Below are 15,395 nucleotides of genomic sequence, written 5' to 3' on the forward strand. Positions count from 1 at the left end.
TGACGTGATTTTACCTCAAGTATCACATTTTTACCTGACATGATTTTTACCTCAAGTATCGCATTTTTACCTGAGGTGATTTTACCTGAAGTATCACATTTTTACCTGACGTGATTTCTACCTGAAGTATCACATTTTTACCTGACATGATTTTACCTCAAGTATCACATTTTTACCTGACGTGATTTTTACCTCAAGTATCACATTTTTACCTGACGTGATTTTTACCTCAAGTATCACATTTTTACCTGACGTGATTTTTACCTCAAGTATCACATTTTTACCTGACGTGATTTTTACCTCAAGTTTCACATTTTTACCTGACGTGATTTTACCTCAAGTATCACATTTTTACCTGACATGATTTTTACCTCAAGTATCGCATTTTTACCTGAGGTGATTTTACCTGAAGTATCACATTTTTACCTGACGTGATTTCTACCTGAAGTATCACATTTTTACCTGACATGATTTTACCTCAAGTATCACATTTTTACCTGACGTGATTTTTACCTCAAGTATCACATTTTTACCTGACGTGATTTTTACCTCAAGTATCACATTTTTACCTGACGTGATTTTTACCTCAAGTTTCACATTTTTACCTGACGTGATTTTACCTCAAGTATCACATTTTTACCTGACGTGATTTTTACCTCAAGTATCACATTTTTACCTGACGTGATTTTTACCTCAAGTATCACATTTTTACCTCAAGTTTCACATTTTTACCTGACGTGATTTTTACCTCAAGTTTCACATTTTTACCTGACGTGATTTTTACCTCAAGTATCACATTTTTACCTGACGTGATTTTACCTCAAGTTTCACATTTTTACCTGACGTGATTTTACCTCAAGTATCACATTTTTACCTGACGTGATTTTTACCTCAAGTATCACATTTTTACCTCAAGTTTCACATTTTTACCTGACGTGATTTTTACCTCAAGTATCACATTTTTACCTCAAGTTTCACATTTTTACCTGACGTGATTTTTACCTCAAGTTTCACATTTTTACCTGACGTGATTTTTACCTCAAGTATCACATTTTTACCTGACGTGATTTTTACCTCAAGTTTCACATTTTTACCTGACGTGATTTTACCTCAAGTATCACATTTTTACCTGACGTGATTTTTACCTCAAGTTTCACATTTTTACCTGACGTGATTTTACCTCAAGTATCACATTTTTACCTGACGTGATTTTTACCTCAAGTATCACATTTTTACCTCAAGTTTCACATTTTTACCTGACGTGATTTTTACCTCAAGTTTCACATTTTTACCTGACGTGATTTTACCTCAAGTATCACATTTTTACCTGACGTGATTTTTACCTCAAGTATCACATTTTTACCTGACGTGATTTTACCTCAAGTATCACATTATCTGACCTTTGACCTCTTGATGTCGAAATCTAATCATATCAGTTCATCTTTGCATCATAATATATATATATATATATATATATATATATATATATATATATATATATATATATATATATATATATATATATATATATATATATATATATACACACAATTTGGTCACAATCAAAATCAACCTCCGTTCCGCGAGTGCATTGGATCAGAACCAACCGGATCTAATTATCATCAACAACAACAACAACAACAACAACAACTACTACTACTACTACTACTACTACTACTACTACTACTACTACTACTACTACTACTACTACTACTACTACTACTACTACTACTACTACTACTACTACTACTACTACTACTACCAGCAGCAGCAACGCAGAGAACGAAACATTCACATAGTGGAAAATCTCGCGAGAGTTCTGGATTCATGTCAAAAAAAAAAAACTTGGTTCAACAAAAATAAGTTAATACAAGGATATACTTTGATGTTTTAAAAAAAAGTAAATCTACATGTGGTAACCAGGTACCTTAACGAGCTTAAATAGCACACGCAGCGACAAGAATCGGAAACATGGCGGATGAGACTGAACAGGTGAGTGAAGAGATCCGTGTTGTGAAGTTTCGCGCCAAATTCCGAAGGCCGTTCTCGGGATCGGGAAGTAGTAATAGGTTCTAACAGTTCCTCTCACAGAAAGCTTCATCTCTGGTATTCATCTCCTATGATAGAAGGCCGCGACGCTGCACAAATTATTGTTTGGATCGTCGAAGTAGGCAAAGCTCGTATGATTTAAGACATCGAAGGTCTTTGAGGGGACCTCGAGGTATTGGTCGTGTCCCTTTTTTTTCTTCTGTTTCATCAGCTTTGAAGGTATTTGTACGTCCATGTCATGACGGGAAACTATACACAGAAGCGTACGTATTATGTGGATACATAACGGCGTCGTTCAAAATATCTTGAAGCAAGTATAATGTTTTAAAAAGGAAATCTGTCTCTCTGTCTCTGTCTCTGTCTCTCTCTCTCCTATTTGTAGAAGAGTTCACATGACTTATAATGTCGCCATCCTCGCTCTCTAATGATCTGGAGTTCAATGTCAGTTTGTCTGACAGGTTCATGTCTGCAAATACCAGGTTCACCCTTTTGTTCCACGACAACAGTGACACGACTTTGCTTGTTAACATCGTTGGCGAATGGAAGACGTTCTGTCTCTTTAACTTGTCGCTTTCAACATCGGCCACGACCTCGTCGTGAAGGTGTTCTTCAAAGTCATCTTCAGAATTGGGCATCCTTCATTCTTCCAAACCTTTCCTTGATTGATGAGACCTGATCACGGCCGACAAGGCCTCTGTCTGTAACTCGTTTAAATCCTGCTGTCAAGTATGGTGGAGGAGGGGAGATAGTTGTGGAGGGATGTCCTGGAGGACTGGAGGTACACGCACTCGCTTTCTGAGATGTCCCGCATGAGTTTGAATCCGGAGCCAGCTATGAACTGTCATCCTGGTGGGGAGGTAGTTGTGGAGGGATGTCCTGGAGGACTGGAGGTACACACACTCGCTTTCTGAGATGTCCCGCATGAGTTTGAATCCGGAGCCAGCTATGAACTGTCATCCTGGTGGGGAGGTAGTTGTGGAGGGATGTCCTGGAGGACTGGAGGTACACACACTCGCTTTCTGAGATGTCCCACATGAGTTTGAATCCGGAGCCAGCTATGAACTGTCATCCTGGTGGGGAGGTAGTTGTGGAGGGATGTCCTGGAGGACTGGAGGTACACACACTCGCTTTCTGAGATGTCCCACATGAGTTTGAATCCGGAGCCAGCTATGAACTGTCATCCTGGTGGGGAGGTAGTTGTGGAGGGATGTCCTGGAGGTACACACACTCGCTTTCTGAGATGTCCAGCACGAGTTTGAATCCGGAGCCAGCTATGAACTGTCATCCTGGTGGGGAGGTAGTTGTGGAGGGATGTCCTGGAGGTACACACACTCGCTTTCTGAGATGTCCCGCATGAGTTTGAATCCGGAGCCAGCTATGAACTGTCATCCTGGTGGGGAGGTAGTTGTGGAGGGATGTCCTGGAGGTACACACACTCGCTTTCTGAGATGTCCCGCATGAGTTTGAATCCGGAGCCAGCTATGAACTGTCATCCTGGTGTTTCACAGGCAGGGTGATTCATCAATCTGATGGACGCTCAAACTGAGCATAAAAATGTAGTTTGCTAATTCCAGCACACAACTCGCAGTCTGCGGTTGGTGGCACAACAGAATAAAAGCATAATGATGAAATGGTTGAGTTATCCGCTGTGGAGCATCATAAGGTGTTAACGTTTCGTGCATTACCCTCCGACGAAGGGAAAGGCCGGAAACGGCAGCACTTTGGGATCCTTCATGGCAGTTAACTCTGCCATTTCATTATTATGTTTTTATTCAAACTGGTTGTCCTGTCAGCCAGCATTGTGCACATCAAAAATCCTGCGGTGTCCTTCACAAAGAGTTGGTGAGTTCTCGTCGGCATCCTGAACAAATAACAAATTCCTGTCCCGACTGACTGCTGGGAAGGCAGTGGTAAATCATCCAGCACAACCCATGCCAAGAAACTGCTTTGGCAGCACTGACGCTCTGAAAAGATGATGTTTCTTCTCATCTCCCCTCTGGGCTGACACCCCAGCATCTCTCTCATGTTCTGTGCCCTCTAAAGCTCTCAATGTTAATCATACCCATTGTGATGAGACTGAAGCACAAGGCCTGTTCCTCTCAAACCACAGACAGTTGAGTGGCCTCTGTTATCTTCACTGGCCTTCCTCTGGTTACACTCACTCTCTCTTCTCTTAGCTTCGCCCTTCAACAGGCCTGGTGTTGGCTTAACGGTTAAGGTGGCTGGCTTAAGATCTTCGGGTTTTGAGTTCAAGTCCCTGTCCTTTCATTGAATTAACACCAGGTGCGTTTTATAGCCTGTCATCCTTCCGAGGTTGGCAAAATTGAGTACCAGCTTTCTGGTAACAGGGGCACTGCTTCAGCGGCGTAACCGCACCCCCCCAGAAAATGATGCAACCAAGCAGCCACAAGCTGCATACGAATAAATAAATACAATGTCCTTCAACCCTTCCCACTTCCTGGATACAGGTGTTCTGCCATTGTATCCCTCGTTCAGCCCCCAAAATCCAGGCGTCCAAACACAAACCTCCACTCCTTTGTTCGCCTTTTCTTGCGCTTGTGGAACTCCTTTTCTGAGACGTTTTATTCGCACTCTTTCCCCCCATGGCTTCAGGCAAGTGGTCTACCACCATCTCAATTCAACACCCCCCCCCAACCTCCATCCCTACATGAAATATTTTTGACCTCCATCAATCCACCCCTCTTGTATACAGGCTTTACTTCCCCGCTCTCTTTCTTGTTTGTTCATTATATCTGTGGCCCCACTGTCAGTACTTTGCCCTTTGCAACATGGCTTTTCCATGAGCATCTATTTTTGTATACCAATTTTTTTTTTAATGGAGTAAAACACTCCCAAACTCTTCTTGGTATCCCTTTTGTCTCGCTAATACGAGTAACGACCTGGAGGCATCTTCAAGATGTTTTTGTCTTGCTCTCGTCAATTTTTTTTTCCATTCTGGAGCTTTTTACCTTTCTAATTTGTGGGATATGATGTCATGATCATCAGGGTTCAATCTGGTCTGGTAGCCTAAAGTCACGAATAATACGCACAGATGAGTGAGTGAGTGAGGTCACTTTGAGTGGCTAGCTGGACAATGTCCCTGGACTCGACTCAAAGGCGAAAAAAAAACAACAACAAAAAAAAAAGAATAAGTACTTCATTCAGTGTTATTTATTTATTTTTATATGATCCCTGGTGGAGGCATAATGCTTTCAGTTTGTCCATCTGTCCGTAAGTACGTACGTCCATGCTAATTTTGTTTTCTCTGCAACTGCTTATCCGAGTCGCACAAAACTTTTCACCATAGCTGCAACAACTCATGTAGAATGTTTAAATGATAATTATCGCGTCATAGGTCATGTGGTGTGGCTGCCTTGTTGGAAAAAAGGAAAAAACTTTGGACCTCTATCTCTGAAACCGCTCCATGGAAAACAGTTGAAACTTGGCACATGGCAAGTACTCCCCTTGGGAAATGTTTTGTTGTTTTGTTTTGACGATGTCATAGGTGGCTTCGTTGTGATGTCATAATTGCATATGTTGAACGCTTTATCCAATCGCTATGAATTTTTTTGAAGATCATCTTGGGATAAATTGTATTTGGGGGGTGGAGGGAGGGAGGATTGATGACGTCATCCATCACGTGGTTCGGCAGCCTTTTTTTTTTCAATTATTTTTTATTATTATTTTTTTTTAAAGTCTTCTCAAATGGCTGAACAGATCGAGGTGAAACTTTGTAGGTATGATCGCCTATCTATGAGGAACAAAACGTTCTCCACCTATGACGTCATATGGTTTGGCAGCTTAGCTTTTTATTTATTTATTTATTTTGAAGAATAAACCTTTTAAAATCTTCTTCTCCAGAATGGAACATTTTGGTGGCACCTTTTGCCATCTTTCAACTTTGCTTTCGGTGGGAAGCATGGGGATTTGCAATGGAGCACCATTGACATCGCTCTCGTTATCTTTATGATTAATACCATGGTGGAGTACCTTGCCCTCCGGGTGATCTTGTTCCAAGTATGCAACACGTTCTTCTGACACATCCCTTTATTTGGGTGGGGGTATAGGCAACAGATCACTGCCTCAAACGCTCCCGAAAATAGAAAAAATAACCCGGGTTGCATATATAGAGCAAAACATGCATCCAGCTTATGGGCATAGATAATACATTGTGATTATATAGCTCGGATAATTCCAATTGCATCCCCTCCCCAAAGGAAGAAAATGTCACGATGGGGAAAATATATATTTCAATAAACTTCATGGAATTAAGCAAAATTTGCACAGGCACAACTTCAGGGTGCCCTCATTAATCTCTGAAAGTTTCAGCTTCCGAGTTCAAATTATTTTGGAGTAGATGAAACGGACAACATATCTTCCTGACATATATAGATTCAAGTATCTCATCCATTGGAAAAATAATTTCGGTTTGGATACAGGTCATTACCAGTTGGTGAAAGTCGGTGGTGGGAGTATTCCATTCGCCCTATGCCAAAACATGGGTCGCTCATGACAAGTGAACGCTTCAAGGCCAGAATAAATCCTGGCTTGGTGGCCACTTGATTTGCAGGAGTGTGGAAATTATCCACCGATGCAGTCATGGGAATCATGACCACATGGCTTGCATTTTGACGGGGCCGATCGGCCTCGCCCGCGTGATCGACCCGGTGGTCGATTTTCAGGGGGGTCTTTTTATCGGCCCCGTAAAATTAAGCTGTGGAAAAGAAAAAAAAAGCTAAGATTACCTGTATGGCAAAACAAAACACCTTTGTTCAACACCATTGGTCTCCTTTTGGACGCGAGAAACGGACAATGACATGGTTGAAGCCATCTCCACAGATGATGAGAATACTGTTGTGTTGGACTTATCTTCACGTAGCTCAGGGGATGAATCTCTTTCACAATTATCTGATGATAGTGACTTTTGGGGGTTTCTGCCTGAAGATTTACATCAATACTAAACCTACTAAAGTTAATTGGTATTTGGCACAATGTACTGAACACATGTATCTGTTATGTTATCGGACTGGAGAGAGATGCTTGCAGATAAATTAGTTTTGTTGAGACAGTAATGCATCAATAAACTCATTAAATTTGTGACTGCTCAGATTTTTTTATCTTGCCAAAACAAAGTTTTTGCAAGATATGTTAGTCAGCTTGTATGTGTTTGTTTGTTTGTTATCTTGCCAAAACGAAGTTTTTGCAAGATATGTTAGTCAGCTTGTATGTTTTTTTTTTGGTTTGTTTGTTTGTTTGTTTGTTTGTCTGTAATCACGTATAAAAAATTCTGCAGAGCACAGTTATCATTGGAAATTTTTGTAACTTCGCATATCAGAGGCCTATAGAGGTCCCTTTCAGTGCACAAAATTTTGAAGGTCAAGGTCACTTTGTCGCAAATCGGGGGAGTCGACGAAACCCTTATTTTTTGAGTAATTTTGATCGGATCGTCTTAAAACTTCATGGGAATATAGTTCATGGTCTGGTGCTCAGCTGATTAATTTTTGGTGGCGATTGGCCTTGACCTTCATATGTTTTTTTTTTTTGTTTTTTGTTTTTGTTTTTGTCTGTAATCACGTATAAATCACTCTGCAGAGCACGGTTATCATTGGAAATTTTTGTAACTTCGCATATCAGAGGCCTATAGAGGTCCCTTTCAGCGCATAAAATTTTGAAGGTCAAGGTCAAAGGTCAAGGTCACTTTGTCGCAAATCAGGGGAGTCGACGAAACCCTTGTTTTTTGAGTAATTTTAATCGAATCGTCTCAAACTTTATGGGAATGTAGTATATGGTCTGGCGCTCAGCTGATTAGGTTTTGGTGGCGATTGGCCTTGACCTTCATGGTTAGCGCCTGAGGTCAAACATATTTGACCCCAAGGTCAAATTTTCAAGTTTTAGGAACCATATCGTGTAGTACCTCAAATTGAACACCTCGATGAGTGCTTTCTAGATATGTCAAGCTTGAGACATTATGACGTCATTTGGTGACGTTTTGAGGCAAACACATATTTTTCATGGTTACTCTGTAGAACGATTCTCATCGGAATCTCTCGTAGGCAGATATTCCTCAAGGAGTCGCTCCTGGTGGATAGCAGCTCTGTTCACCTCAGTGTGACCTTAAAGAAGTCACACGTGGTCACCTTTTGGCAAGATACCGGTCACCCGCAGGGTGACATTGGTTTTTTATTTTTTGGTCATTCATCTTTGCAGCGAATAAAGTTTTAAATTTGTTACGAGAATAAATCTTTTGACATTATTACTATGTTACTGGTGGATCCAGGTATGGACATTCAAGTACAACCTCCATGACAAGGTAATGGCAGTGAAAAGTCAAGATTTATCCCCATGTATATGTTGAACACAGTGGGCTAGTCCAGGGGGAGAAATGGGTTGGACTTGTGTACGTAATTATAATACTTGAATGGTCCCAGTTCAATGGCATACATGTATTGTATTGTACCGGCACATCATTCATGCAAATTGACAGAACATTTGTCATTACAGGTAATAATCCACAACAACAAAGACAACTTAGTTCTAATACTTTTTAATGAAATGGATTGTGGGAAAGTACTGTGCTTGAGCAGAAAGTTCTGTTTCTCAGAACTTTGTGTTTGGCCCCAAGAAGGGCCGTTTAAGGTGCATTTTGAAATGACATAGTTCGGATTAGGCTCAGTTTATTCAGATTCTTTGGCAGTTCAGTTTGCATGGACATTGGTCAATTTGGACCACATGTTAAAACAATTTACAAAAACTAATTCACAAGATTTTGAAGCAATTTTAAAATCAGCCCCATGGGCAAAAATCAGCCCCTCACCCCACATGACGCGGCCGATTTATCAGCCCCGTCCGATTTTGAAAATGCAAGACCTGGGACCACACTGAGGATGGTAATGTAACAAGGCTTTGCCCACTCCATCACAAAGCTGCTCTGCTGAAAATATCTCTGGAGCGTCCAGAATGGCACTGATCATAACTCATGGGAGTTACAAAGCTGGATTCCTCAAGTACCGTTTGAGTTTGGCTGTACCCCTTCATGATGACTAAAATTCCTTGAATGAGGTGAGGTCAAATGTTGTGGCATTGCGGCTCGTTGATGCTTTTTGATTGGGAAATGTTTGTGTGTCATTGCTTGTGACCTCCCAGACCCAGGCTGGAAGCACTGTGGAAGAACCCCTGGATCTTATCCGACTCAGTTTGGACGAGAGGATCTATGTGAAGATGAGAAATGACCGTGAGCTTCGTGGCAGATTGAATGTATGGAAGTAAATTGCTTATATTTTGATATTTAAGAAATTATTTGTCTGTGCAAATATAATAAATCTGCCTTTGTCCTTGTAGTTAGAAAAAACTGTGGCAAATTATTTGCCTGCATGATTACCCAATTCCAACAAATCTTGGAAATTGAGTATATTTGAGCCTGGTTCATACTTTGATGAGAAACCTCCTCGAAACGTTTGTGTTTTATGATTAGGGGGGCTGCAACATCCATCAATTGATAGTATGCTCACCTTTTGAGCTAAATGGTCATCATTTTGTTTTTTCATAGTCAGATTTGATGAAAACTGTTGTTCTGGTGAAATCCTTTCCTAAAGCTGCTGTATCTTGGAGCACACCCTATTCATGGAAGGCAGCATAAAACCAGCTGCTTCATCAAAATTTGGTAAAATACATCAAAACATCCTATGCTGTTTTTCAAAGATTAGGCCAACGTGTCAATACCTTGACTAGATTTCCTGCCTAACCATCAATGGCATATGTAAATTAATAAATGAATGTAGATGTGGATGGTACATTTAATGTATAATGCTTATAATTGGGTTCGTAACTCAAAAGGGATTAGCTTAACTGGTGTGGATATGACACAGACGACGTGATGGGCCAAATGGCCACCTCTTGTATTTGAGTATCATAGTTTGGAGAAGGAAAATTTTCAAGTTCATGTACTGGGAATAAATGAAAAGATTACATTTTATTTTCCATGTTCGTGTATGTGTTAATGGTATGTAATTATGTGCACACCGTATCACGATATCTTCTACAGGACCAGGCAATATCTCAAATATCCTGAAACACCAGGACCATTTAGCCGTTAATGCATGAACTAAAATACAACCATTCATGGACACGCAATAAAATTCCCTCAATATGGAAAAAAGCAATAATTGTAGCGACTAGCAGGTACTCCCGCCCTCCAGGCTTGAGTACCCTTCTCGGCCCTCCTTCAGTGGTCACTATGCTGTGGCACATTCTTGGAAATACACTTTATAATTTTTGAAAGAAATTTTATTGATCACATGTCATACTCCATATCATAATCTTGAGAAGGTTCCATTATATTAGAAAGATTTGTAATACCGGCTGGCATTATATTGGCCCATTTTTCTCTTGTATGCACCCCAAACAAAAATACTGGAATGGCTCATCCGAAATACAATCATTCTTCCCTTTTATTCCTCACACCCCATCACAGCATGGCTTTTATCCACTAAACTCAACAACCGATCATCTCTCCACATTAACATAATACATTCAAGACTGCTTCAACAAAAAAAAAACTCCAACCGAGAACTATTCTCGTGGCAATAGATATGAATAAAACTTTTGACACCATACTCTACCATATTCTCAGAGAAAAAAAAATGCATACCAAAAATAAGAAATGGCTAACAAATGTTCTATCTAGTCATCAAACTCAAATAAACAATTTCCACATCCTCTCTTCCTTCAGACTTGTACCAAACGGCATCTCACAGGGCTCGATACTATCTATTCCTCTGTGACCTCCTGACCCCTCGAGCAGACTCACTACTTCTACCATATGTGAAAGATCTAACCATTGCTTCACAACATTCCAATTTTATCCAGGCTACCAACAACCTTCAGCAATATATTGGCAATCTTGTAAACTAGTTCATATGGAATCGCATGACTTTGTCTCTGCCCAAATCTTCTGTAACCCTTCTCACCCCAGACAAACAGGAATCAAATGCTCATCCAACCATTGCCCTTTTCATTGAACAGCTTTTTCTTGACAGACATCCAACATAACTGGTCATTACCTTGGATACCCATAGGACTTTTACACAACATACAGATCGACTCACTGACGAGGCTAACCACAAAATTAACACCAAAAGCACTCACAAATACAACCTTTGGATAACACAAATAATCATTTCAAACAACCTACATACAGTTCATTCAGATTACCATCTGTTATACCAACCCTAGCAGGGCCACCACTTCTTCAGACCATATTATACAAAAAGTACAAAACAAAGCTCTCGGGATAGCAACAGGTTGCACAATGTCTACAAACATAGCCCACTTAGATGCAGAAACCAAACTATTCCCAATTGTAATCCACATATAATAAATATGGAAGGCTTGCCTCTGCAGCTCAACATCCCTCTCACCCACGTCACACTGACCACCCATCCTCCACCCCCAAAGACTTATGAAACGTACAATTGATCATCATTACTCTCATATCCTTAATATTTTACCACCCCCCCCCCCACATAAACACCTCCATGCGCCATCACATTCACAACTATATAATCATTCCCTCCCTAAATTCACTCTTCTAAAGGAACATTTAGTCGTAAAATGAGAGTCCACCTGGCTCGACTCCAGTGTGGACACCACCTATCCCTTGTACAATATCAACATAGGCTACAACCCACACTAAACCCAACATGTCCCTTCTGTCTATCCACCTCACAAACCACCACACGTATTATGACTTGCTGCCCCTCACTGGTCCAACGCAGACACCTCTTCAACGTCTCTTCCACATTATTTCTCTGGGAGCATCCGGCAGAAACTGCTGGATACCTAAGTTGTGCCGGTCTTTTCACTTGATGAAGGACCGACGCTACAACCACTAGAACAGCACTCTGTAGAGCACATACCTCCCCCAGGCTGAACAGTTTACGTTTTGTAGCCCACTGATAGGCCGGATCTGCAGCCATACATTTACCAAAACCTAATCGGCTTGTTCTCATCACCTCCCCAACTCGTATACCAAGTTTCATCTCAATCGATCCATAACTGTTTGAGATGTGGTGCTGCATATCATTTTTGGCCGTATCACTCGATGATGAAGAATCCCTTAAAAGTTTCAGGTAACAACAACAACAACAACAACAACAACAGTATCAGGCAAATGAAGACATTAACCAGGCCAAGTGATTGAGTGGAATGGTTTTTTTTATGCCTCTCCTGACGAAGTCGCCGGAGGCATTATGTCTTCGGGTTGTCCGTCCGTACATCCGTCCATGCTAATTTTCTCTTCTCTGCAACGGCTGATCCAATTGACAATTTTCACCTTATGTGTGACTACTCATGTAGAATGTTATAATGATAATTATGACATCATCGGTCATATGGTGTGGCAGCCATGTTGAAAAAGCAAAAACTTTGGACCTCCGTATCTCCGAAACTGCTCCATTCAAAAAAAAATTGAAACTTGGCACATGTCAAGTTTTCCCCATGGGAAACAAGTGATGTGATGTTTTTTTTTAATGATGTCATAGGTGGCTTCATTATGACCTCATAATTGCATACGTCGAACACTTTATCCGATCAGTATGAAAATTTTTGAGGGTCATCCAAGGCTAAATTGTATGAGGAAAAAAAGTTGATGTCATCGGTCACGTGGTTCGACAATCTTTTTTTTTTTTTTACATCGAAAGCTTCAAAATTCCTCTTCTCCGAAACAGCTGAACAGATCGAGGTGAAACTTTACATGTATGATCGCGTATCCATGAGGAACAAAAAATTTTTTCCAACGATGATGTCATCGGTCACATGGTTTGGCATCGATGGTTTTTTTATTTTTTTTGAAGAATAAACCTTTAAAAAATCTTCTCCAGAATGGCTTGACAGATCGAGGCGGAGCTTCACCCACATGTTCCCCAAGCCTTGGGGATTCCAGGGTGTTCACAAATAATTAATAGGTCACATGGTCTGTCAGCCATATTGGATTGAACGAAAAACTTAATATTATTTCTCTTGAACCGCTTCATCAATCGATGTGAAACATCACAATTATGATCTAGTAGGCAGAGGGAATATATGTTTTAAGTTTCAACCTGATCGGACACATGGTCTGGCAGCCAGAATTATTTCATATTTTGAATCGGGGTTCAGGGATTTAAATCCCTGAACTGGTGAGGAGTTTTTTTGTGGGAATGTGCTGATGTATCTGGCAGGCATACGACCAACATTTAAACATGATCCTTGGAGATGTGGAAGAGACTGTGACAACAGTTGAGATTGATGAAGAAACGTATGAAGAGATATACAAGGTATCAATTTGACAGTGGTTCTGTGCCTGTTTTTTCTCATCTTAATTTTCTTCAACCAAACAGATTTTTAAAAATTGGACAAATGGATAGCTTTTCTATAAAATTGTGCAAATGTTTTGAAGGTTTTCTATGTCAGCAAGCTTCATTGAGGCCATAGAAAGAAGAACTTGATAGAAGGATACTGAAAAGGTTTATAAAGTAAGCAGAACATGACATTTCTTTGTAATTAAAGAAAGCAAAGCAGTTCACTACTAGAATTTTGGTAGACATAGACACAAGACTGGAGACGCATTATATTGTAAACACTGGCACTCGACCACAATTCTTTTTTAAAAACGTGTGTGTGTGTGTGTGTGTGTGTGTGTGTGTGTGTGTGTGTGTGTGTGTGTGTGTGTGTGTGTGTGTGTGTGTGTGTGTGTGTGTCAGTCAGAGACACACACACACACACACAGTCATCCACTATCATAAATAGAGCTTGTGTGGCTATAGCTATGTGAGCAATATTCACTCATTGATTGGTCGCAGCACTAAGGTGATTACATCATATGCTTTCCTCACCTCTCACTGCAGTGATTACAATATCGGTGCTGTCTTTTTGACAATTTTACGTTTCGTTGACTCCCCGGACACAAGGTGGCCATCTGTATTCTCGGTAGAGCATATATACCTCTGCCAGGCTGAACAGTTTACATTTTGTATCCAACTAATAGGCTAGATCTGCATCCGGACCTGAACCAAAATCGAATTTCCTTGTTCTTGTCACCCAACCAACTCCTCCACCAAGTTTTGGCTGAATCAATCCATAACTTTTTGAGATATCCTCCTTGCATACAGATGCATGAGTGAAAATAGAACCTCCATACACCTTTGGTGGTGAAGGTAATAAATACAATGTTCATACTTGAATATTAAGCTTTTTGTGTGGACAGGTGATTATCATGTTACTCACTGTATTTAAAACTTTCCTTTGCTGAACTGTTGAACTGTTCTGATCCTCATCCATCCCGCAGTCGACCAAACGAAACATCCCAATGCTGTTTGTAAGAGGTGATGGAGTTATACTGGTGGCTCCACCCCTCCGTGTTGCCTGATCGTTTGAGCAGATTCCATATTTGTGTACGAATGCAGAACAAAATGTTCACACAAAAGCATTCTGATATTTCAGCAATCACCCTTGGGAGGGGGGGGAGGAGGAGGATGGAGAATAACCTTCAATTATAAATGTAAGTTTTTGGTTCTTGAGGTGTTGTTCAATTGGAGGTTTTATTGAGAGAAAAGTGTTTTTCATTGTTTGGGGCACCTGGGACTGAATTATTGGCTTGGTCTGCTGCAGCAGCATTTGGCAGTGTAATGACAAACCAAAAACCAGCTAACTGTGCAAGAGTCTAACATTGTGGTAATTGGTTGTATCAAGGCATATTGTCTCAGTAATGGTTGTGAAAGGACTCAAGACTCGAGCAAAGTCGATCAATCAGGACTGAATACCAAGGACTGGTCACACATTGATGAAAACGCAAGAAGTCTCCTTTCTGTAACTGCTGCAATTTCTCTGCTTGTTTTTGTTTATCTTTTATACATTTTTGGAATTCACAAATGGTGCATTTGGTTCCTGTTGACATGATAATGTTCTTAATAAAGAATACTATGTATTATTTCATGGTGTATTTTATGGTTTGATAAGCTGGGACAAAGGTTCACCTATCTTATCGGCCAGAACATAAATTGGCAGATCGCTGCTTCACTGGCATGGCATTGCAATGGAAAATGTGTCGTCCCTCGGATAGATATTCAACGGCAGACCTGCCTGCTCAAATTAACTCTCAGACGATCCCAGAGTCACTTTTGACATCTTTCTTTTGCTTGGTTGTTTCCCTATACAGAACAAGGCTGTGGGATAGCATTATTGGCTGAGGGCACGGCTCTGCTGCTGATGCAATGCCGCCCCTCTGTGGGCGAGGACAGGAATTTGTCATTTGTTCAAGGTTCTGGCAATAGCTCATCTACTCTTTGCAACGGACACGGTGGGATCATTAA

General features: G+C 40.6%; 1 protein-coding gene across 1 annotated transcript; it reads left to right on the forward strand.

The window, feature by feature from the left end:
- The first annotated feature begins 1,792 nt into the window (after positions 1-1,792).
- Positions 1,793-15,013, forward strand: LSM3 (LSM3 homolog, U6 small nuclear RNA and mRNA degradation associated). The gene is made up of 4 exons (XM_085864654.1): positions 1,793-1,992; positions 9,193-9,303; positions 13,266-13,361; positions 14,372-15,013. The coding sequence occupies exons 1-4, from the start codon at positions 1,972-1,974 to the stop codon at positions 14,450-14,452; spliced, it is 309 nt and encodes a 102-aa protein (XP_085720780.1). The 5' UTR covers positions 1,793-1,971; the 3' UTR covers positions 14,453-15,013.
- The last annotated feature ends 382 nt before the right edge of the window (positions 15,014-15,395 follow it).

The sequence above is a fragment of the Eptatretus burgeri genome, chromosome 18, assembly GCF_056783735.1.
Source record: "Eptatretus burgeri isolate ZD-2024b chromosome 18, Ebu_testis_v1, whole genome shotgun sequence".
NCBI lineage: Eukaryota > Metazoa > Chordata > Myxini > Myxiniformes > Myxinidae > Eptatretus > Eptatretus burgeri.